We start from the raw sequence: 22,771 nt of genomic DNA, 5'->3' as shown, positions 1-22,771 counted from the left end.
GCAACCCAGAGGTCGACGTCGAGGCCTTCGCCTCTGGCTTAGTCAGCGCGAGCTCGGATGAGAGCGCGGCCATCTCGGAGCGGCCGTGCCGTCGTCGCTATTGACAGCCGAAACGGTCCGGGTACAATGCCTCGTTAAACAAGGTGCAGCAGCATTCTGCACGCTGGGCTAGACAGCGGTGCTGAATTGGCCTAGCGGAGGATGGGTATGCGTTAGTGGCTCGGCATAGGCCGTGGAATACCGTCATAAGAGTCACTTTGCCGTTATCGCTACAATTGCGCCATTATGACGATGGCCGTAGTCCGATATGAGTCTGAAAACATAATCTGGGTAAGGGCTGATGCAACGAAGGCACATAGAACAGTAACGCTCTGGCCACGAGGAGGAGGCATTGGCGGGGGCTAATCACTAGTATAGAAATGCCTTGGAGGTGCAAAAGTCAGAGCACATACAACTGTCGCAAAAAGAAGCCTGCAAATGTGGGACCACGAGGAAAACTCCGGCAGTTGAGTCACTCGGCGTTGACTCATTACGCTCAGCCCATACCCTAGGAGCCGCTGGGTTAAAAAGAATGATAGCGCTCTCCACCGATCTCGTGCCACTCCACTTAACGACACACTCTTATCTTGGAACCCCACGCGCTACTTACGGTACGCACGAATCCAGGCTAACTTATATTCAACACTGTTTTAATCGGCCAGTGAATTTTTCCGCTTCTGCCCTTTTTCTTGGAGCAAGTCAACTGAATTGACCGTTCCTGATTGTTACAGCTTCAACTCTGTTCTAATCGCCCCCTTTCCATTTGTTTTATTTTTGTTTTTCTCTTATTTTTTGTGTTGCCAGAATCGAAAGCGATGATCGCCAAGATTGTTTTTTGAGGCTCTCACTGAGAGCTTGAAATAATTCTATTTTGTGGTCAATTACACCTTTCGTGTGTTTTAAGTGGAATCCTTTTACCTTTCTTTTTATTTGAATTTACTCTTTGTTTTTCTTTTTTTTTCTCCAACCTTTTGTTTCTCCAATTATGACCGTAACCCAGTCCCCTATTTGGAAAACAGGTGTAATATCCGCGGCCTTTGTCGAGCTGCCTGTCTCAAAGCAGCAGCCCGAGCCGGTGGCTCAGCAGCCGTCTAGCCAGCCTGGCCATGAGGCGCCTTATATGACACCAGTCTCTCGCGACGTTGCTTCGTTGGTCGCCCAGCGTAACACCCGCAACAAGCGTCTGAGTCGTCGTCAAATCGACAGCTCCGAGCTTGCCGTCAAGGCTTGCCAGAAGTTGCGGAACCAGACCGCTAGCACAAAATGCAAGTCCCAGATCGGAGACCGTCTCATTGACTTTGCAACTGACCTGATTGTTTCGACCTGGCCCTCCGACACCGTTTCGCGGAAAATGGTCCGCCACTTTATTTCGGAGGCTGTGCGCCGCTCTTGCACTTCGTATGCTCTGCTGCAATTAGCCGTCTACTACTGCTCGTTGGCCCGTGAGTGGGCAAACAACCGCCGCAAGGACGATCCAAACGCTCTTGTCGATTGCGCTACCCTTGGCTGTGGGCGCCGTGTATTCTTGGCTGCCCTGGTCGTTGCTCATAAATACCACATCGACCGGAGCTTTGGCGCAACTGCGTGGTCCAAAATTTCTTGCCTTCCCTCCAAGCAAATCGTCGCCATGGAACTTGACCTTCTCAAAGCACTTGATTGGAAGGTCCATGTTCCTTATTTAAAATTCGCTGAATGGTGCCATAGTACACTGGATTTGTCCTCTTTGCTTGTCGCAAAGGAGTCCTCTGGTACTGAATTCGCTCATGTAGCAGCAGTGCCGAGTGTCCAGATGTTGACACCCGATAATTCGCCGGTTTCATAGCTGTACATTCGTTTATAAAAAAATCCTGAAGAAAAAAATCCTGAAGAAAAGACTTCTGAAGAAAACCCCTTGAAAGAGCCCCTGAAAAAAAGAAGTAAACTCAAAAGGTGACTACAAGTGAGAGAGGCGTTTGAATCACACATCTTCTGATTCACGTATACTTCACCATTTCTACTTGCTACTTGAAAGTGGCGATAAGGTCGCCAGCCAAAAAAGAGAAGCCTCGGACAGACACGCAAGTGCACATTTAACAACGCGAGTGGTGGTGTTTCTTGTGACCAGTACGCTCTTTCCAGCTCGTCTCATGGTCGGTTTCGTCATGATCGGTGGCAGAAACTGCAGCCAAAGCAGTGTAGACAACATCACTAGTTGCTCTGCCTCCAAGGCTCTTCTCCATCTGCAACAATCTGTTCACAGCCTTGATCAGATCCTCCATGAGCTTGTCAACAAAGTCAACGGTAAGATATGCATTGACAACGACTCGCAAAACCTCGTGCTTTTCCTCCGCAGCAGGCATGGGGTAGTTCGGGATGATGTATCCGCGAGAACGCATAAGAGCTGAAATAGACTCTTGAGGGAGGCCGGGATGCTGCTTGCGGAAATCGTCGCTGAAGCCGAAAGATACAACAGGCAAGCCAGGGTTGTAATAGCTCTCAGGAAGCTTGGGATTAAAGCTGCTGGGAGGAGGGAACTTGTCGACGAACTTCTTGCCGGCGGGGCGGTGGATGTCAGAAAGTACGTCAAAGTATCCGGTTCGCTCGAGGAAAATAGACAGAATGCGGGCATTCTTGAGCGCCATTGAGTGCAACGCTTTGTATCCTGCGTGACCATTCTTGATCATTTCATAGTATTGATAGATAATCGGATGGCCAGGACGAGAGAAATTCAAAGTATAGGTTTCTTCGCTTCCACCCAGGTAGTTGAGGGTGAAGAGCAGCTCATCAGGAAGGAACTTGCGATCACGCCAAATGATCCAACCGCAACCAGCGGGTGTGAGGCCGAATTTGTGGCCTGAAGTGTTGATGGACTTGACGCGGGGCACTCTGAAGTCCCATTCCAGCTCAGGTGTGACAAAAGGAGCAACAAAAGCACCAGAAGCACCATCGACGTGGATTGGAATGTCCCAGCCCTTCTCCTTTTCCACTTCGTCCAAAGCCTTGGCGACCGCCTTGACATTTTGGTAGTGGCCAGTGTAGGTAGAGCCCATGATAACAAACACACCAATTGTGTTCTCGTCAACGTTTTTCTTGAGATCCTCGTTGTCAAAACCAAAATCGGAACCAGCATGCACGTCGAGGAACCTGTTTTCGACATCAAAGTAGCGGGCGAACTTCTCCAACGCGACCTGGGCATTGGCACCCATAATGATGTTGGGCTTATCAGTGGGACGGCCATTGGCTCTCTGGCGGGCCTCCCAACGACGCTTCATGGCCAAGCCACCCAAATGGATAGCCTCAGAAGAACCGGTGGTAGCAGTGCCCACGCCGGTCTCGCCGTCTTGAGTATTCCACAAATGAGAGAGAATAGAGACGCAGCGCTTCTGGATGGTCATCAGTGCGGGGTACTCGTCGCCATCGGCGAGATTCTTTGTGATATTCTCTTTGCACAGCTCCAATCCCTCCTTATCCACGTATGTGGAGACAAAGGAGGCAAGATTGAGCTCAGGCTTGCCGTCGAGACTCAGGAGCCGGCGAACGGTTTCTGCAGCAACAGCGGGCGAATTGGATGTCTGGGCCAACTTGAACTTGGGTGCTGGGGTCGAAATCGAGTTGCAGACTTCCTGGATAATCCGATCTGAGAGGGCGTGGGCGCTCGACCCCACGTTCTCCTGCACAGAGTCAACCAGGGCCTCAGGGTCAATCACTGTCGCGATTTGGCGTACATCTTCGTCACGTTCTTGGGTTTGCAGCATCTTTCAATGGGCAACAAGGTGTATGGGCCGCTTTTATAGTGGATCGGCGCCCAACCCTGTGCAGTGCATGCGCATGACGCCAGCTCCACTAAGTTGGCCGAAGTTTGCGCTGGACGATCACCGGGGCGATGTACGTGGCAGAATAAACTCTCAATCATAAAGTTTGGCACCGCGCGGCACCCTATTTACATTCTCTGTCTATCAAAATCTCTCGGATCACTTGCCCTGACCGGCATGTGCCAAGACCGGTCTTGGACGCTATCAACGGTCCCGAGGGGATATGCTTGCGGTTTAGTCATCCACCGTGAGAGCAGGGCGGCTTGAAACACGAGGGAAGTGGGTTTATGTAGAGAGAACGTAGTCTCTTTTATTTTATGTCGCAAATAAAAGCTATACATGCATAACCCTCGACAAAAAGGTTGGATGAATTTAATCGACCTCACGATCAAAAGTCTCGCCCTCAACCAAGTTGGGGACCTCGCTGTCCTCAGCCTCCTTGTTGGCGCCGGCGTTGGCACCCTGGGCGGCCTGGATCTGCTCGGTGAGCTTGCGGAGCTGCTCAAGAGACTCGGGGCCCATAGACTGGATCATCTCGGGGAGCATCTCCTCGACGCTCTTCTCGGTGGCATAACCGTGAATAGCAAAAGTGTTGTAGTCGGGGGCGTTCTGAACAGCGGGGCGGGAAATGTGAATAACGCGGTTGTCGTCCTTGAACATGTTGACCTGCTCAATACCAGTGATGGTCTGCGGGTTGAGCTTAGCCAGGGCAGCCTGCACCTTCTGGTCATTGCCTTCACCCTTCACGACGCGCTTAACCTTGCGGCGGGGGGTACCTTTGCCACCAATACGGGAGCTGGCCATGGAGGCCTTCAATTTAGCAAGCTTATCGGCGTCCATTTTAACGCGGGGTGTCCTGTCAAGATTCGAGCGTATGACAAATTTTCACCTATCAGAGAGTTGAATATTCTGGTCCGCTCGTACACCCCATACCTTGCTGACATGTTGCTGACACACGCTCTGTCCTTCTCTTTCCAGCCCCCCTCCCGCCTCCCCCTTTTTCGGTTTTACCCAAGGGAGGACGCTTATGTCACTGGAAGCCTATAATGATGCAAATGCGGCTCTTAGTAACGCAGGTGGTCTGTTTGGTATGTTGCTAGTGGATGTGAAACATGCTTTGGGCATTATGAAAACGTTATTTGTCGATCCCTGAAGTTTCGGTTTGTGAAACTAGGCACCCTTGTCCCCCCGGGGCGTCGAGCTCGGGGCTTACACATGTTTATGCCCACAATTTAACCATCTGAGTAGGTCGCCCGTAGAGCGTTGTTCGCATCAGCTTCGGCTAAGTGCGATACACATGTAAAGTGGCAGCCCGCAGGACAAGGCCTGTCGCAAAACAAACGCTGACAGCATTATTTGCAGCACTGCACAGTTTGGCTCGACTCCACTCCCCTACGTTACATGTTTTTCATTTGTTTTGTGTGTGCCCTCCGCAGTGTATTATCATTTTGGAACCTCTACAAGGGTAGGGGTTGTCAGCAGGAAGCCTACGAGCCGTCCAAAAATAGGTACAGCCTCCGCATAGGATATGCTAGGTACAGCCTGGTGCAGCGTCGAATGCAAAACTTTCGGCCTGCTTGGAACTCAAATTGGGCCATCAAACAGAGACCAGCCACGTTGGTTTGCCGGTCCATTACTGGCCAGCGCCCCAGACAAGTACCAGCGCTAGAATTATTTTGCGTACATATATTCCAGGTCGAAATATTCCACCTGCGCTGCTTGCCAGCTTTTTATGATGCCTTCCACCTCGATGTATCTTATCGGCAGGAGATGTGGGAGACGCTTCCCGCTTAGTCAGCGGCTTCTTCAGAACTTGCTCACACCGGACGATCACTAAGGCAAGTCCTCTTAACGTTGTCACCGGCAGCACAGTTTTTGAAGAGATCTCTGCTTTGATCAGTCAAGGTATACGGGTAGTTGCGTTCGTGTCCTTAGATTAGCTTGTTTTTGGCTTTTCTGCTGTGTACACACATTCTTTCTGAGCTCTCTCGTCACTTTAGAGACCGGAACCCCATCTAGACGCGATACCCAGATTTGCGCTTAGATTCGTTCCCTCCTAGCCCGCATTGGACATTTTCTGGTAGTCTCGTGTGCTTGTTTCGAACTCCGCTGTTGTTGGTTGTTTGTATCCCCTAGCATTCCGCCCCCCAGGTCCCTTTACTTCTTTCTTTAGCTTACCCATCCGGTCGGTTCGGCATTGTTGTTTCCGTAAGTACAAAAGGCTCGTGTCGTGGTCTGGACTTATTCTACCGCAAACTACTTTTACAGGGGCACTCTATTTCATCCACTACCGCGGCCTGCTTTTTTTCAAGGAATCTGTGATCTCATCCCAACCGCATCAACGCCTCTTTTCCAACTGCACACATGCCCGCGACTTTCATGACAGTGGGCTTCAATGCCACTTCAGCATTACTGACTTGGAGGCTGTCTCAGTCAAATCTGTACAACGTGTACACATATTGGCCTACCAATGAAGTGACATTCACTACCGATATATTTGGCAAGGGCCCCTCGACCTTTGTGCCTAATCAGCTGGACATTCAAAACCTCCCTCCAGGAACACCTCGTATGAACATTGTATTGCTGGTCATCAATTCGATCAAGGACGTGTCTAGAATGTGCAAAAAGATTCAACCCGTCATCGACAAACGCACTTTAATTCTCGTCGATGTCTCGGGTGGAACTGGTCCGTTGCAGCAAAGACTTGTCCGACCCCAGCTAAGCAAAAACCAAGTGGTTGGTATTATTTGCGATTTCAAAGCAGTAATTGTTTGCCAACAACAGCCGAAATTCGAGGTCCACCAATATGGCGACTCCTCCTCCACTGGCCCCAAACCGGGCTGTTATATCGAACCCGTGGCGCCCAAGATCACTGCCACATTGGCAACCGCACTGCAGTCGTGTGGTATCCCTGTTCAACATCCTAAAAACGTTGCTTCATTTGGTGCTCTGCAGTGGGAGAGATGTATCACGGTTGTCGTGTTTGAGCTCTTGGGAGTTGCCCTGGGAAAACCCACAGTCGAAGACCTTGTTGGTGATGTCGTTGCAAAGCCAATTATCGATGGTCTGATTGGTGAATTGACATCAATTGCCCAAGCTGCTGGCGTCAAGGGCCTGCCCTCAAAGTCTCAGTTTGTGAAATCAAGCTCGACTCTCGTCCGCAGGGCTCCGGCAAATTTCCGCATCAAGAACGCAACATGGCTTTTCTCAGAGTACTACAATAAACACCCACTCCCCCTCGACTTTTTGTTGCTGCTTCCTATCGTGCTAACTGACGAGCTGTCCAAGAGCGGACCAACTCCATACCTTGAGTCGCTGTATGCTTTCACCAGCCATTTGGTGTCTGTGAACGACCAGCCATCAATATTGCTTACTCGGAATCTTGGCCAAGCGCAAACCTCGGGCGTTTCAGAAGAAACCACTAAACGTGCCAAGGATCTAGAAGCTGCAGAAGCTACGCTAGCTCGTTTGCGAAGAGAAGTCAAAGACCAAGAGCTAAGCATTTTACAACGCGAGAAGGAGTCTGAGCTGCGTGAAGAAAGCATGAACGCGCGTTTGGCAAAGCTCGAGGAGCAAGAAGCCAGTATTCAGCAGCACGAAGCCAATATTCAGCAGCATATACAAACCCAAGTCAACGCCGAGGTTGCCAAAGTAAAGCAAGAAATGGAACAAACCATCCAGCAGCAGGTTCAATTGCGATCGAGTGCTGCCATTGCCAAAGCCAAGGAAGAAATGACTGTCGAAAGTCGAGCCAGTAGTAGAACTAGCTCGTCGGGCAGTGGCCCAGACTCCGATCGGGAGCAGCTCCTCGAACAACGCGAGCGTATGCTCGAGCGCAGAGAGCGAGCGATCATTCAGCGGGAACGCCAACAGCAGGCGTCTCGCCCTTCTCCAAACGGCATGCCATCGCCGAATCCCAACGCAATGGCTCCCAATAACGGACGCCGTCTCACCGGCCCTGTGCCTAACGGTAATATGCCTAATGGCGGTATGCCCAATAGTGTGCCGCCGCCTATGCCTATGTCAACACCAAGAAGTAATTCTCAACCTTGGATTGGGCCCAACGGTATGACCTCTCCTCCCAATGGGGTACCTCGAGGAAGACACCACAGCATAGACCAGCAAGCGCCCCGAGCACCCATGTCGCCGCCTCTACCCCGAAGCTCCACCAATCTCGCTGGCATGCTCAATGACTTTAGCTTTGACGGTGCGAATCGCAGCAGCAGACGTTCTATGTCAAGGGCCCAATCTGTCTCTTCTGTTAATATTTATGAACCTCCTTCTCAGGGCTCCGGGTCGCGCTCTAGACCGTCTCTCCCGAACAGTGCACTATTCTCTCAGCAGCTCCAACTAGATGGTATCATGTCTCTCGCAAACGACCGATATGGTATGGTTAGTCGAAGCACGCGAGGAAACAATGCTGCACTAAGCGCAGACCACCAACCGCCGCGTCCATTCTCTCACGGCGGCCATCAGCCTGTAAAATCGAGATCGAATTACTCGCCCAACGGGAACGATGGCTACAACGATTCTGGCAGCGGAAGCGGGAGCGGTGGTTCGAGCGGAAGCGTCAATAGTGTGAAACCGCGGCGGTCGCCAGGCCAGTCCCCGCCCCGGGACCCTTCCTACGATGCATATAGAGTCTACCACTCTGCCGAGCAGCAGTGGAATGCGGGCTCGGGTAACTCACAGTCTACCCTACCCAGATCGCGAACGGGGACTCCGCCGACACCGCAGATGGGCGACGGACCTCAGCCTCCGGCTGGGGGGATCCCAAAATTAGCTCCCATTGAGAGCTATCCACTGGAATTCGCACTATAGGATACGTCTTAGTAGCAGTATTTGTTTTATTTTATAAGGTAATTTGTTTTTTTAGTTTGCACCATTGTCTCGTATGTTTCGACCGAATGCAAGCAAAGCTCGCTCAGATCGGGAAAATCGAGACGCTTTGAGAGCGTTTATTTGAAACATCGTTGAAGGAGGTGAACGGAGTGAATGACGCCGAGAGTGGCGCAGCCACAATGTTACGTCTAACGGGAATGAGTAGTTATCTGAGTTGGTATATAATACTTGAAAAAACAGTGCGACTGTACGGTCTTTAAACAGAAGAGCCAAGACTGATCATTTACGTCAACTGAGTCTGGTCTCGGGTGTGATTTCATGTCTGAAGAAGCGGCTGCCTACGCCAGACGTTCTGTGGCGGGGACGCCCTACCCTTTCGCTGCCGGACTGTGTGCAGGACCTTTTGAACTGCGAGAGTGTAGGTGAGACCAAGATACACTCTGTTGAAGAGGCACAAAAACTTTGTGACGAATCATTAGCCATTTTTTCTGCTACTGCAGACGATATCGCTCTATGCTCAAGATGAGTGCTTATACGTATTCTGCCAATTGTGCAGGGTGTTGCATAAACTGCAGCGGTTGTTTAAGTAGAAGTGCAAACAGATTAGCGCAGCGGTCGCCAGGTCAATCCCCACCAAGGGACTCCTCTTACAGCGAATATAGAGCGTATGACTCCGCCGATCAGCACTAGAATGCGGGCTCGGGAATCCCGCAGTTAACCAACCCTACCCAAATTGCAAGAGGGCACCGCCGATACCGCAGATGGATTGACAGTCTTCAGCCACCGGCTGGGCTCCCATTGAGAGCTGGCCGATCGAATTGGCACTATGGAATGCGTTTAAGTAGTATTTATTGTATTCTATGTGGTTGTCTGTTTTTCAGTTTCGCACTATCTTCATATATCTCCCAACTGGATGCAAGCAAAGATCGGCTCGGGAAAATAGCCCACAAGTTAGGTAATAAGCTCTGCGGATGCTTATGCAAGGCCATCTGTGTTCTGTCGAAAAGGTGGAGGGGATAAAGGATGATGAGCACGGCGCAGCCACGATGAGACGTTGCAAAAGAAAAACCGATTCAAAAGTGGATGACTAGTTACCGTAATTGGTATATAATAAGTTAAAAAAACTGGGCGACCGTAAGGTCTTTAAATATGAGAGTCAGGAGCGTTCATATACATCAACGAAGTCTGCGTTCGGGTGTGTTTTCATGTCTGAAGAACGCACTGCCTACGCCAGGTGCCCTGTGGCGCTGGCGACCTACCCTTTCGCTGCTAAAGGACTGTGTGCGGGAACTTCTGAACTGCGAGAGTGTGGGTGAGACTAACATGCAGTCTGTTGGAGAGGATGGATAGAAAGTGTGTGAGGAATCGTTAGCCATTTTTTTCTGGTATCAGCAGACGAGATCGTTTTAGCGGTGCCCAAGATGGGTACTTATATCGTATTCTGCCAGTATGCAGGGTGGTGCATGAACTGCACATATCGAATTTTATGGTCGGCACAGAAGAAAAAAAGTCTGGGTATACATGGGCTTGCCGACGGAAAAAAAGTGTGCCCAGTCAGATTAGACTGAATATATTGCACATTAAGGTATATTGCATATTAAACGAGGCAGAATTAATCTTGTTTGGCTGCTGCATCAGGAGCCAAGACCTATTGATCTTTTTTTCTGACTAGGTGGGTTAAGCGAAAATCAAGTTGGCTGCCCAGCGCACGATATGGCCTGACATTACCATGGGGACACTGCGAGTTGCGAATTTGCAAAGCGATGATTGCAGCACTATAATTGAGGTGTGTTAGAGGAAAGAGCAGGGTGGTTTTAGACATTGAATAGTAGCCAGTTTTGAGAACCGTGATGTCTGCTTCCCCCAAACAGTCTTAGGGTTATGATTGGACGTCATCACGTGAGACGCTGCTGTAGCTCCAACCCCCCCACCCACATGGGTGGCAGCCGCTTTGTATCCAAGATGTTTTTATTAACGATGAAAACAAAAAAGTGGCGAAAAAGTGGAGGAATAAAAAGTCACACGATGGTTAGAAAATTATAGGTAAGGAAGCTCTACTGAATATCGCGACAGAATAGCATCGTCTTAAGCTTCGTTTGTTTTCCATAAGGGCACAGGCCCTTTCCCTTTTGTCATCTCATGCATAGAGACCTACTGCCAGATGGTCGCTAGGAAACCTCGAAGGTTGCTTCCTTGCGGCAATTTGCATGACAAGTATTACCTATAAAACTAATCTGAGGTTAGGTAGGACTTGACGGTAAATTGCCGCAGGCAAATCCCATCTAAGCCCCGCAAACGACACCATTAGGGGAATCACCTGTGCACATCACACGGTCAAACAAAGGTCTGTAGGTTGATGTATTTGGTAATGCTTTACATCAGTATGCTTCCTTTTGGTTACGTAAGTGACGCTATATGTGTGATCTCTCTGCTGCACATCACCGGCAGAACAAGGTGTCAAGGGGGGGAGGTGTGAGGGGAGGTCAGGTGCGGGCTGAGCGTGCATCAGGTGAGTGCTTATGTCATGACATCCTGCTTATGCTTTCCCTTATTGTGTAAGCGGTGATCGTCGGTTGCCGACGGTAGAGAGCTCAATCAGCCGCGGGGGAACAGAGTTGAGCAATGGCCCCTCAAATCTAAAAGTTTAAACAGAATCGGGTTACTGGGCCAGTCGATATGTTGGGCGCCAATGCTTGGCATGCCCTCAGCAGCCACATTTGTTGAAAACCGATTCAGTATGATACGCCCGACCGCGTGTGCCGTTATGCATCTGAGCTATCCCTCAATATAACTGCAAAGATACAAACGGAAACAAACGATGCGCTCTGAATTGGGCTGGCATCGATGTCACTATCGGTACAGATCACTAGTTGTGCATTGATATAGTGTTTGCCATTGCGTACTACTACGGTCCCCTTACGGAGCATATGTGTGAGCCTGGGCTGCTGGCAGTCCCCCGATTAGTCAGCGAATTCGTCTATGTACCTGCGGGTTCGCTGGCAAGTGCAGCACATGCAGGTCCGTCGAGCCAGGGCCTTTAGCGGTTGTGGAGAACCTTTACCGACTTAAACAGTCAATAAAATTAGTTCCATATTAAAGCATTCTGTGTGTACAGCTCTCACAACAGCTGTCTGCTAGGATTACGAGTGCGTCCGCTCGCCGTTGGGCCCTTGTCTCAAGTTACGATGGCGTTCACGCCTGGGCCCTTGTCTTAAATCACAATGGCGCCCACCCTGGGGCTTGTGTTGGGCCACGACGGAGGTTTGCGGAATTTGACAATTCAGGCCAATTCTTAAATGCTACATAGTATATCTAAAGATTTACTGCTTTCCCTGAATGTACTCAGAAGCAGAGTTGACGTACTCGCCAGCAGTGTTCAAAGCGTTCTTAGCGGCGTCCTCAGCCTGCTGGAGGAAAGACTCGCCATCGTCCTTGGCAGAATCGCCAACGGACTGACCAGCATTCTTGGTGTCCTTCTTCATGTCGGAAGCGACATCACCAGCCTTCTGGCCAACAGACTTCTGGGACTCGGGCTCAAGCTTGGAAGCGGCACTGTCGTAAGCGTCGGTGATTCCCTCCTTGGCCTTCTGGCCGAGCGACTTCTCATTGTCGGGGGTAAGAGTCTCACTGACTTTATCGGAAAAGTTCTTGCGGCCGGCGTCTGACATTGTTAATTGATTGTTTTGGTTGATGGATATAGTGTGGAGAATCGCCTTCTTATATAGTTGCCGATCCAGTAGCAAACACGTAGCTCTCCATGATGCATGTACTTGGCAACGTGCCATAATTGGTATGGGGCGCAGGTGGTTGCTGTTTCACCGCGCATGAAGCGCTAGGGGGCATCGGTAGTCCCACTAAGCTGCAGCTAGGATAAGTGCTCTCCACCACAACGTTGAGCCAGAATACTTGGGTATGGTCGGCAACCTTCAATCCGGACTCGAAACCCTCATCGACAAGTGGCCTTTTTCTGGGTCCCGGTCTCGCGCACATCCAATAATTCGATTGCCCATGCTTTTCCTGCCAAGTTACTTGGTAAACGCTGCATGCATCTCCCTACCCTTTGCGCAGGGCCATTTCGCGGATGGACCACGTCAACAGATCCAACGGAATAGGGATTTTGGAATTTTGATTTTCGAGTCAAGTACCTTGCAGGCTGATCATACACGCTTGGATATTCGTTTCCGACCCCGGGGGCCCATTCGGACAAACTATCCCTGGTCCCGAAAGACCCACCCTACACCGTGGGGCACCCTGCGGGTACTGTCACATGACGCCATCAGACAGCACGCCACAATTAACGAAAAGGTCTGCGAATTGCTCACTCTACGAAGCTAAAATTTTGATATATTCAAGGAGCAACAAGTGCACATAGAGCAGCACCAACACCGCTTCCATCCTTGGCAATGCCCAGCGTAATACGCTGCTCTTTGTAGCTGCCCACTGTAGCCATCTCGCACCACGCACGGCGCACGCGTTCCTCGAAATGCGGGTAGAACTCGACGACAGACCCATCGCCTCCAATATCAAGCTTTTCGTACTTCTCGAACGAGTCGCTCTTGATCAGGAGACCAGCAAGGGCTGATGCAGACAGACGGGCCGAGCGGGTGCCAATGGCCTGGCAGACGCGGCGAATCGCCCGGCGCTCCTCAAGCGAGGTAGAGTAGCCAAAGGCGTCCTTGATAATCTCTTCAGTTTCCGTCAGATCCGGGGTGTCGTCGCCCTCAATTAGCGAAGGCACGCTGGTGTTGATGGAGAAGGGTGTTTTAAGAACAGTGCTGCCGACGGTCGATTGACCGGTAAACAGCACCTTGTTATCATAGAGCTCATGCAAAACAAGACGCGTGAGCTCGCCCAGGAACAAGCCGCTCACGCGTTTCTCAAACATATGGAACCCTTTGTTGGGCGTAACCTTGTCGAGCGCAATGTCGAACCGGGTGTTTGGCAAAACGGTCAAGTCGTTGTCAAACGAGCCCCATTCGGTGTTGATAACCATGATTCCACCCTCGTCTTTGGGATCATCGAGTTTTTTAATCGCTTTGACGTTCTCGACGTAGGCCGCGTTGGTGCCAGTACCAAAAATGGTGCCCATAACGGTGTTGACGCCCTTTCCTGTAGTGTAGGCACGAGTCATAAGGCAGCCTACAGTATCATTAATGGTAGCAGCAATGTAAACTGGCATTTTACGACGAGTGATCTCGGCCTGGAGAAGCTTGGCAACGTCCTTGCCAACAAGCTCCAGAATATCGAATCCCTTGGTCCAGCGCAGCAAGGTGCCTGTGTTGAGACTTGTTTGAGTGATGGGGAAAGAGAAGGTCAGACCAAGCTTCAGTGGATCGACCTTTCCCGCGATGGTGACGCCCTCCTCGCAAGTAAACTTATCGCCGTGATGCTTGCGCAAAAATTCATCCATGCAATCGGCCAGGAACTTGAAAAGACCAGCAGCATCTCCACGCATAACTTCCTGAGGTGTGGGCCATTTCTCCTGGACAATGTCGAACTTACCCTCGCCAAGCAACGTAACTGAGCACACACGGAAATTGGTGCCACCGAGATCAGCGGCAAGGTAAACGCCCTTCTCGTCACCAGTGGGAACTGTAGTAAGGTAAGTAGGAAGCATGGGAAGGCCCTTATCAGTTGGTTTGGCCAGACTGGCCGTGGCCTGCTCCAAGAACCGCTCGACACACTTGTCCAAATCAGCAGCAGAGACCTCGAACTCCTTCACTAGCGCATCAACCTGGGCTTGAAGAGTGGTCATTTTTTGCTAAACGTGGTTGTTATGAAGAATGCCCTCGATCAAGTGATAAAATAGTTTTACGGTTGCCCGAAGGTTGCTATCGTTTATGTTCAGGTTTAGGGTTTGCTGCTTTCGAAGGGCATCTGGGGTGCTACTATTCGCGCTTGGACGAGAACTAAGACGGCGTTGAACAAGGGCGTGGTGGCGTATAAGTACGCAATTTGGCTGTCAGCCAAGTCTGAGCCTTCAGAGAGATTACAACTGCCCCTTGCTAACAATATCCCAGAGGTTCTTCTCATCTGCGTGAGTTTTGCTACATGTAGGGCACAGAATCCGCATTGTGACAGGCTAGCGCCTAATTGGATGGTTTGCGATTTATAACAAGAACCACAGCCAAAATCAGGGCTATAATCACCCATTGCAGTCTTCGTAGCACGCTGTGGAGGCTCGTTTCATTTTCTACCTGTCGCTAGCTGCTTGATCCATCTACATCTTAGTAATTGACCATCGTATGTCCATCTCGCCTTGAGCTAGCATAGGTTTAGGAACCAGGAAAATTAAATTACCTAGGGGGCGCATTTGTATGATGTTTCGTGCATGCTTGGTGGATATAAAATGAGTTTTAAGGGTTGCTGGCCTACAGTAGTACATGTTTGTCCACCCCACGGTACTTTGAAATATAGAAACTGAAAACTCGTCGTTGCACCGCGACTCACACGCAGATCACTTCAACAGCCCATATCCCACCCTCGTCAGTGCCAGAGATTTGTGTGAGGTGGGAATGCGCGTCCCGGTTACCCTCCCGTGATTAGTTAATATCCAGCGCGTTGTTTACAGAGCCCCAATCTGCGGTTACCAAAAGTTCTCTCCCCTCGCTTTTTTTCCACTAGTTTTTCAGAGCCACAACTTGAGAATGAGAGAGGTTATTAGCATCAATGTCGGCCAGGCTGGCTGTCAGATTGGCAACTCCTGCTGGGAGCTGTACTGCCTGGAACACGGCATTCAGCCCGACGGATACCTGGATAAGACCCATAACAAATCCTCGCGTGACGAGGGTTTTTCGACTTTCTTCAGCGAGACTGGCGCAGGTAAGTACGTGCCCCGCACTATTTACGTGGATCTCGAGCCTAATGTGATCGACGAGGTCCGAACCGGCAAGTATCGGTCTTTGTTTCACCCTGAGCAGCTCATCACTGGCAAAGAGGACGCGGCGAACAATTACGCCCGCGGTCACTACACGGTAGGCAAAGAGATTATTGACGAGGTCATGGACCGCATTCGTCGCGTTGCAGAGAACACCGGTGGTCTCCAGGGCTTTTTGTTCACCCACTCGTTCGGAGGCGGTACGGGATCCGGTTTTGGCGCGCTTCTGCTGGAACGCCTGTCGGCCGATTTTGGCAAAAAATCCAAGCTGGAGTTTGCCGTCTACCCTGCTCCTCAGAACTCTACTTCTGTCGTTGAGCCCTACAACTCGGTTCTCACCACGCACACTACCCTTGAGCACTCCGACTGCACATTCATGGTCGACAACGAGGCCATCTACGATATGTGCCGGCGCAATCTGGATATTTCTCGCCCCACCTACGAGAACCTGAACCGTCTGATCGCTCAGGTTGTGTCGTCGGTCACTGCCTCGCTTCGATTCGATGGCTCGCTGAACGTCGACCTCAACGAGTTCCAAACCAACCTGGTGCCATACCCGCGTATCCATTTCCCTCTTGTCACCTATGCTCCTGTTTTCTCTGCTGCCAAGGCCCACCACGAGTCCAACTCCGTTCAAGAGATCACCAATGCCTGCTTCGAGCCCACCCACCAGATGGTAAAGTGCGACCTGAAGAACGGCAAATACATGGCCTCTTGTCTGCTCTATCGCGGTGACGTCGTCAACAAGGATGTCCAGCAGGCGGTTGCCAACATCAAGGCCAAGAAATCGATCCAAATGGTCGACTGGTGCCCCACCGGCTTCAAGATCGGTATCTGCTACCAGCCCCCCCAGTACGTTCCTGGTGGTGACTTGGCCAAGGTTGATCGTGCTGTGTGCATGCTTTCAAACACCACAGCCATTGCCGATGCCTGGAACCGTCTGGACCGCAAGTTCGACCTCATGTTCGCCAAGCGCGCGTTTGTCCACTGGTACGTTGGCGAAGGCATGGAGGAAGGTGAGTTCACAGAGGCCCGCGAGGATCTCGCGGCTCTCGAGCGCGACTACGAGGAGGTTGCAGCCGATTCTATGGATGCCGAAGACGATTTGGCCGAGTACTAAGGCCGCTCGCTCCCTTTGGCGCCATCCCTGCTGACCCTGTCCTAAACACCGCGTTTTTCCATAGGTCCTGGTTAATATAAATTAATATACCCTTAAGAGTACAAGTTTTATCTTATTAAAATTTCCACTAAGCAATTCGACATGATCAAAGCCTGCCTGTTTGATATGGACGGCTTGCTCCTGAATACGGAGGACTTGTACACTGAGACTACAAACGAAGTGTTGGCGGAGCATGGAAAGGGCCCGCTGCCTTGGGACGTGAAGATCAATCTCCAGGGCCGTCCAGGCACTGACGCGGCCAAGCACTTTTTGGATTGGGCCCAGCTGCCCTACACACCTGAGGAGTTGTTTGCGAAAACCTCTAAAATTCAAGAGACAAAGTGGCCACGTGCTGCGTTTATGCCTGGCGCTTTAGAGCTGCTACAGTTTCTTGATGAAAACGATATTCCCTTCGCCTTGGCAACCTCCTCACATACCCTGAATTACCAGCGAAAAACAGACCATCTACGCCACGGTTTTGATCTGTTCAGACACCATGTTGTCACGGGCGATGATGAGCGCGTTCCGGCTGGGCGTGGCAAGCCGCACCCTGATATCTGGCATGCTGCTCTCGAGTCTCTAAACAAGGAGCAGAAGGCGGCTGGGAAGCCCCTCATCGAGCCCCACGAGTGCCTTGTTTTTGAAGACGCTGTTCCTGGTGTACGTTCAGGTGTTGCTTCCGGCGCTACCGTCATTTGGGTGCCTCATCCAGAAGCTATGAAAGTTCTGGGTCGAGAGGAAGCCGACAGGATCATTGGCGGTCACGGGGAGATTCTGACTTCTTTGGAGCAGTTTGACAGGGCAAAATACGGGCTCGTCAAGCAGAAATAGCGGTGTATTGTAACTAAGGACTTTTTTTGTCTTTCTGGGAAACAAAATATATAGTATGTTATTGCACATGGCGGAACAGATATGAGACGCTCTCACCATTGTGCAGCCGACGAATAGCCTCAGCAAGGACATTGCTAACGTCTAAACGTTTGAGCTTGGGCGAGCGTTCCATTTTGTCCTCGATGGGTACAGTGTTTGTGCAGACAACACTGTGCAGACGACTGCCGTTGATTGTCTCGATGGCCTTGCCGGACAAAATGCCATGTGTGACGATAGCAATGACAGAATCAGCACCGTTATCGAGAAGAGTGTCAGCAGCCTTGGCTAGAGTGCCGCAGGTGTCGGCCATATCGTCCACAAGGATGCAAACTTTGCCCGTAACGTCACCGACCAAGACCATCTTGGACACCTCGTTGGCACGGGCTCTCTCCTTGTGAATGAGAGCAAAGTTGAGGTCAAGCTGGTCTGCCAGCGACGCAGCACGCTTCGCACCACCGGCGTCCGGGGAAACGATGATCGAGTTGCGATAATCGACGTTGGTCTTGAGGTACTGGACAACGCTGGGTTCTGCGTAGAGATTGTCCACAGGCACATCGAAGAAGCCCTGGATTTGAGATGCATGCAAATCCATCGTAATAACGTGGTTGCAGCCGGCTGTCTGCAGCATGTTTGCCATGAGTTTGGCGGTGATCGGGGCTCGGCTCTTGTCTTTGCGATCCTGTCGGGCATACGGGAAGTTTGGCAGCACGGCGGTGATGCGGCGCGCAGAGGCCGTCTTACAAGCGTTGATCATAATCAAGAGCTCAAAGACCCGATCGTTCACATCGCCAGAACCAATTTGGCAAATAATATAGACGTCCTCGTCCCGGACACTCTCCCCGAGATTAAGGTACACCTCACGGTTGCTTTCACGGTTGATGTTGACTTTGCAAAGGCTCTGGCCTAAACTGATGTTAGCTGCCTGTCCGGTTGAAATTGAGACGCTTTCTCCGCCGATTTCCCACGCTGGGCTTCCCCGGATCGAGCCAAATCGGATCAGGGAGAGCGTGCACGGCAAATACCAAGGCTATACTTACTTTTTTGACACCAGCTCAGCCAAATTGCGATGAACGTCACCAGTCAACAGCTTGATTGAGTTAGTAGACATGATTGGAGAGCTCAGGCAAGAATTTTCTCTGGCTTTGAAGGCACCTGATTACCAAGATTTTTTTCCTTATATTGCGGGCTTCTCGTTAGCGGGAGGGCGCTTTTCTCCCCATGCGTGACTAATCCAGCCCGTCGTCGTAGGGGAGGGGGGGGGGGTCGTAATCCGATCTCGATCCGGTTTGGTCATCGTTTATGTAAGAGGGCATAGCCAGCCACGCCGGGAGGTAAACGCGTCACATGGTATGAAACAAGCTACAGGGGATGCGCAGAGGAGTAAACAAAGACCCAGCCGACTCCGCAGTCCATAGCCGATTCTGTAGTGAAAGCACGCTCTCAGGTGTTGTTGCGTGCCACTGCCCATTGCACCAACCACCTCCGCGCCTAGCTTTAACGCAATTATTCGCACTTGTAAATGTAAACACTAACAAGGTTCTAGATATCTGATACAAACGGTATAGTCATGCCGACAAAAGTGTGCCTTACACTAGCGCGCTTTGTTTTAAATGCATGCGTCTGGGTCGGCCAAAATATGTTGATGCCTTATTCTTCATGTGGCAGAGGTACATAGGCCGAGACCACAGCAGAGCCAAACTCTAATATAAAATGAGTACCCCACGCGAAACCGCAGCTTCCGACGATGTGTTGCAACCAAAGAAACTGGTGCTGAAACATAGTCTCATATTTGTTTCAGCCTAAACACTACGATCACTTGGCAGCTGCACATGTCTTAGGCCTAGGGTTTCCCTCGCGGAGCCGGCTGCACGTAACGTATAATATGCAGGGCCGCATTCTCCTCTAACTCCTCTTTCTCTTTCCCAGTTCAACAATCTCACAGGTGGTTCAACGGCCGTTTCATTTCTACGATAGCTCTCCACGTCTGCTTGCCAAGTATCAGCGCACAGTAGTCGAAGTCTTTCCTTTTTTTGTGCTATCTCGTCCGAACCCGTATCCGAATCTCCGACTTGGTGAAGAGACCCTGCGATATCTCCAACTTTACGGCTAACTCTGGACTCGACCGGTCTTTAGCCCACGTTTATTCGAATTACGTATCCCATCCCCACAGGCCCTGCCCTGAAAGCTTTCCACCGAGACCTTTTAAATGAGTATTTCTCCTGACAGGGTCAATTGTGCGATCTGCGAATGGGCTGGTGATTATAGTGCAATTTCCCACAACGATACGGACGCACCAGCTTCTGCTCTTTACTGGCACCATTTCGCCTCAGAGTCCCATATCAACAATTACGAGGTATGGTGCGTGTACCGAGAAGAGCAGAACATCCCGCATGACTATGTCGCGGACTGGCTTGATCAAACCCGTTTAGCAGATATCCACGATAGTGCACTTGTTCATTCTAGCTAGGTATGTATTTTGATTCTATGTTTATTTTTTTCTTTTGTTTTATCTGTTGTGGCGAGTAGCCGGGATAGCCGAGTGATTCCTGTGGTTAATAGTTAGATTTTAGCAGTAGGCTTGAGATCCTGGTACATTGACACATTCCAATCGCCCTTGCAAACCTCTTCGACAGAGATCGTAACCCTGTCCAGTGCAGCGTTTACTTCTTCTTCAGTGATCTCATGCTCGCGCATCAGCTGCCGAGAGGAAACCCAGCCGCGCACAGGGATACAAACGCGTCTGTATTTGCGAACTTTGGCTTCAGCCAGGCGCTCAATAACTTCAGTCCGAGACAGCTCTCGGACTTCTGTATGATCATCCATCGGAGGTGTAACCATAGCCGGCGAGCGCTGAGCAGGGAACACAACCTCCTTGTGCAATTGGATAACTGACGAGGGAGAGGTCCGGTTATGGGGCGCTCTATTAACCCCCAGCTCAAAGCGGCGGTTGGGGGGAGGCTGTTTGGGGGTGGGCTGCCAAACGGGAGGACTGGATGCGGGAGACTTGTTGACGGGCCGTTTATAACTCTCGAGCGACTTGAAAATAATGGCGGTTTGTGTGCGCATAGCATTGGCCATTCTGTACTCGGCAGCTTCGATCTCTTCCTTCAGTCGCTCGTCAAACACCACCGACAGCACATCGCGGGCGACTCTGTCGCGATCGGCGTAGTGTTTCAGCAGAGCTCCTACCAGACAAGATTGTGCGGCAATGATTCCTAGAAGGATATAGGTGGGATGCGCTTTGGCGTATTTAGTAGTTACGACAGCGATGGACGCATGTTCCATAACTTGGCCCGGCTCCGGCAAGTCTAAGCGCATTTGCTGGGTTGTTTTGAAAACACTCCCCGCTGCTAAGAAAAAGCAAAACGAAGCAATATAAACAAGTAGGCGCGATATGGTAGCGTTGCTGAGAGGAGCCGTCATGATGGTAAACGTTGGTAGCACAACAAGAGCGCAAATTTATTGAAACAATCTGTTATCTTAATAAATTCAACTAGGTCGTAGTGGTATAAACAAAAAAATTGAGAAAATAAATAAGTCACCTTGACTTGAGGGTCTCCAAAGCGACTTCAAAAGTCGACGGTAAGCGAAATCGGAGGAGCCATAGTCTGGCGAGCACGGCCGCTGGCCATGCTGGTTGGATTGAGACTCGCAGCAGCGAAAACCACATTGCGGATGTAGGAAGCTTTAGCGCACGGGTCAATGCCAGGGGCAACCGAGGACCACGCCGCTAAAACGTCTGTGGCTTTGAAGTCGACTTCCGAAAGCCACGGAATCTCTTCTTCGGGCCGCTCGCGATAGAAGTATAAAGGAAGCGATGTGTTAAACACTGGAGCACGGCGGGTCGAGGTCGAGTCTTCGCTGGACGGCGAGGCAACGCCTGATTCGTTATCGTCGCTGGAACAAGAATCGTAGTCAATGAAATCGTCGATTTCCAGACCGGGCGCCTGCTCGTCAGAAGCTGAGGGCGCAAACTCAGAGCTTCCGTTGTCCGACCGGAACGCGGGTGTGTTTTGGCAGGACGACGACGACGACGACGAGGCATTGAGAACTGAAAAAGTCAGCGCCTCGGGACTCTCGTCAAGAGGCCAGCGTTTAGCGGCAGCGTGCGACGGCGAGTCAATAAGAACCTCGTCGTCGTCCGTAAGTGTACCAAGATCATCCTCAATGTCGATGTCGTTGCCAAATGAAGCCTCGTCATCGTTGCCGTTGGGCCACCCAGCAGCAAGTACTCTGGCCACCTTGTCGAGAGGATCTTCGGGCATAGGCAGAGGATCCTGGACAATTTCTTTATCGTCCATTTCGAGCTCAGCAATGAACTTGGAGTCATCGGCGCTATTGCCGAACCCCTCTGTTGCCACCTCGTCGTCTGGAGTCGGGAGGGCAACCGGAGCCTTGCACGACTCGCTGCTCGGTTTCAGGCGCTTGGGCGAAGGCACCATTGCGTCCTGGATTAATTCACGCTTGACGGCCTTGGGCCGTTTTCTAATAACCCGCTTAACCATTGGTGTTTGTTAGAACGGTGTGTAAGTCGGTGGGGTCGACGGCTTGCAGGGAGAAAAAAATTATTTGGTCACCTGCATAATCATGTCCCTTCGTGCATGGCTGGGCTCGCCTCCACAGGAGGAACGCCCCTTGGTCCCACGGGAGAAGGGAGGCAGCGGCCAAACGAGCCACTACTTTTTTTATAGACAGCAGAGGGTGTGCGCTGATGTTTCTTGGTTTTTATGGAGGTCGTGCGGGCATCGCGAGCCGTTAGTTTTTTTTTTCGTCAACGACCGATCAAGCCTGGCCTGCATGGGTCTCTGCAGACAGCCTGGCCAATAGGAATCGGCGAAGAAAAAACATGTTGGAGTATTTGCCTCGTTTTCGTGACATAACCCGCCCAGACTAGAAACGTTTCCGCATGCAATTTTTTTACGTACATTAGACAGCTATCGAAAATTGGCTAAATAAAAACCCTCAGATTCATTAAATCAGTTTTTTTGTTGAGTAAGTCACGAATTCTCATACAGTGTGAATAAAAGTTAGTCGTCATCGGGTCTATTCTTTTGGCCATCTCATTGAGATCTCATTGAGATGTGCTGTGCGAAGCAATGTCCCACATGGGCTTTCAGCCAAGACAGAAATTCCGAAAAAGAAAAAAAAAATTAAGATTAGGGATCAGCGTCAGCTTAAGACCATTCGCCAACG

General features: G+C 50.8%; 12 protein-coding genes across 12 annotated transcripts; 5 read left to right on the top strand and 7 right to left on the bottom strand.

Moving 5' to 3' along the window:
• Positions 1 to 1,024: 1,024 nt before the first annotated feature.
• Positions 1,025 to 1,861, top strand: B9G98_03382 (G1/S-specific cyclin pas1; the record flags this gene model as incomplete). Its single annotated transcript, XM_024809939.1, has 1 exon — positions 1,025 to 1,861. One exon carries the CDS (start codon positions 1,025 to 1,027, stop codon positions 1,859 to 1,861), a length of 837 nt encoding a protein of 278 aa, XP_024665707.1.
• A 247-nt stretch (positions 1,862 to 2,108) lies between these two features.
• Positions 2,109 to 3,773, bottom strand: B9G98_03381 (Glutamate decarboxylase; the record flags this gene model as incomplete). Its single annotated transcript, XM_024809938.1, has 1 exon — positions 2,109 to 3,773. One exon carries the CDS (start codon positions 3,771 to 3,773, stop codon positions 2,109 to 2,111), a length of 1,665 nt encoding a protein of 554 aa, XP_024665706.1.
• Positions 3,774 to 4,202: 429 nt separating this feature from the next.
• On the bottom strand, positions 4,203 to 4,670 carry B9G98_03380 (Nascent polypeptide-associated complex subunit beta; the record flags this gene model as incomplete). The annotated part of the gene is made up of 1 exon (XM_024809937.1): positions 4,203 to 4,670. The coding sequence occupies one exon, from the start codon at positions 4,668 to 4,670 to the stop codon at positions 4,203 to 4,205; it is 468 nt and encodes a 155-aa protein (XP_024665705.1).
• Positions 4,671 to 6,194: 1,524 nt separating this feature from the next.
• B9G98_03379 (Styryl dye vacuolar localization protein 3) lies at positions 6,195 to 8,651 on the top strand (the record flags this gene model as incomplete). Its single annotated transcript, XM_024809936.1, has 1 exon — positions 6,195 to 8,651. One exon carries the CDS (start codon positions 6,195 to 6,197, stop codon positions 8,649 to 8,651), a length of 2,457 nt encoding a protein of 818 aa, XP_024665704.1.
• Positions 8,652 to 11,992: 3,341 nt separating this feature from the next.
• B9G98_03378 (heat shock protein) lies at positions 11,993 to 12,340 on the bottom strand (the record flags this gene model as incomplete). The annotated part of the gene is made up of 1 exon (XM_024809935.1): positions 11,993 to 12,340. The coding sequence occupies one exon, from the start codon at positions 12,338 to 12,340 to the stop codon at positions 11,993 to 11,995; it is 348 nt and encodes a 115-aa protein (XP_024665703.1).
• A 680-nt stretch (positions 12,341 to 13,020) lies between these two features.
• On the bottom strand, positions 13,021 to 14,427 carry B9G98_03377 (Glucokinase; the record flags this gene model as incomplete). Its single annotated transcript, XM_024809934.1, has 1 exon — positions 13,021 to 14,427. One exon carries the CDS (start codon positions 14,425 to 14,427, stop codon positions 13,021 to 13,023), a length of 1,407 nt encoding a protein of 468 aa, XP_024665702.1.
• Positions 14,428 to 15,319: 892 nt separating this feature from the next.
• On the top strand, positions 15,320 to 16,669 carry B9G98_03376 (Tubulin alpha chain; the record flags this gene model as incomplete). The annotated part of the gene is made up of 1 exon (XM_024809933.1): positions 15,320 to 16,669. One exon carries the CDS (start codon positions 15,320 to 15,322, stop codon positions 16,667 to 16,669), a length of 1,350 nt encoding a protein of 449 aa, XP_024665701.1.
• Positions 16,670 to 16,810: 141 nt separating this feature from the next.
• Positions 16,811 to 17,539, top strand: B9G98_03375 (hypothetical protein; the record flags this gene model as incomplete). Its single annotated transcript, XM_024809932.1, has 1 exon — positions 16,811 to 17,539. One exon carries the CDS (start codon positions 16,811 to 16,813, stop codon positions 17,537 to 17,539), a length of 729 nt encoding a protein of 242 aa, XP_024665700.1.
• A 58-nt stretch (positions 17,540 to 17,597) lies between these two features.
• B9G98_03374 (Ribose-phosphate pyrophosphokinase 3) lies at positions 17,598 to 18,686 on the bottom strand (the record flags this gene model as incomplete). The annotated part of the gene is made up of 2 exons (XM_024809931.1): positions 17,598 to 18,486; positions 18,616 to 18,686. The coding sequence occupies 2 exons, from the start codon at positions 18,684 to 18,686 to the stop codon at positions 17,598 to 17,600; spliced, it is 960 nt and encodes a 319-aa protein (XP_024665699.1).
• Positions 18,687 to 19,784: 1,098 nt separating this feature from the next.
• B9G98_03373 (hypothetical protein) lies at positions 19,785 to 20,045 on the top strand (the record flags this gene model as incomplete). The annotated part of the gene is made up of 1 exon (XM_024809930.1): positions 19,785 to 20,045. One exon carries the CDS (start codon positions 19,785 to 19,787, stop codon positions 20,043 to 20,045), a length of 261 nt encoding a protein of 86 aa, XP_024665698.1.
• Positions 20,046 to 20,137: 92 nt separating this feature from the next.
• Positions 20,138 to 21,001, bottom strand: B9G98_03372 (hypothetical protein; the record flags this gene model as incomplete). The annotated part of the gene is made up of 1 exon (XM_024809929.1): positions 20,138 to 21,001. One exon carries the CDS (start codon positions 20,999 to 21,001, stop codon positions 20,138 to 20,140), a length of 864 nt encoding a protein of 287 aa, XP_024665697.1.
• Positions 21,002 to 21,147: 146 nt separating this feature from the next.
• Positions 21,148 to 22,083, bottom strand: B9G98_03371 (hypothetical protein; the record flags this gene model as incomplete). The annotated part of the gene is made up of 1 exon (XM_024809928.1): positions 21,148 to 22,083. One exon carries the CDS (start codon positions 22,081 to 22,083, stop codon positions 21,148 to 21,150), a length of 936 nt encoding a protein of 311 aa, XP_024665696.1.
• Positions 22,084 to 22,771: the final 688 nt, after the last annotated feature.

Source organism: Wickerhamiella sorbophila (assembly GCF_002251995.1).
Source record: "Wickerhamiella sorbophila strain DS02 chromosome Unknown contig2, whole genome shotgun sequence".
NCBI classification, from domain to species: domain Eukaryota; kingdom Fungi; phylum Ascomycota; class Dipodascomycetes; order Dipodascales; family Trichomonascaceae; genus Wickerhamiella; species Wickerhamiella sorbophila.
This window is presented reverse-complemented; position numbering and strand designations above follow the sequence as displayed.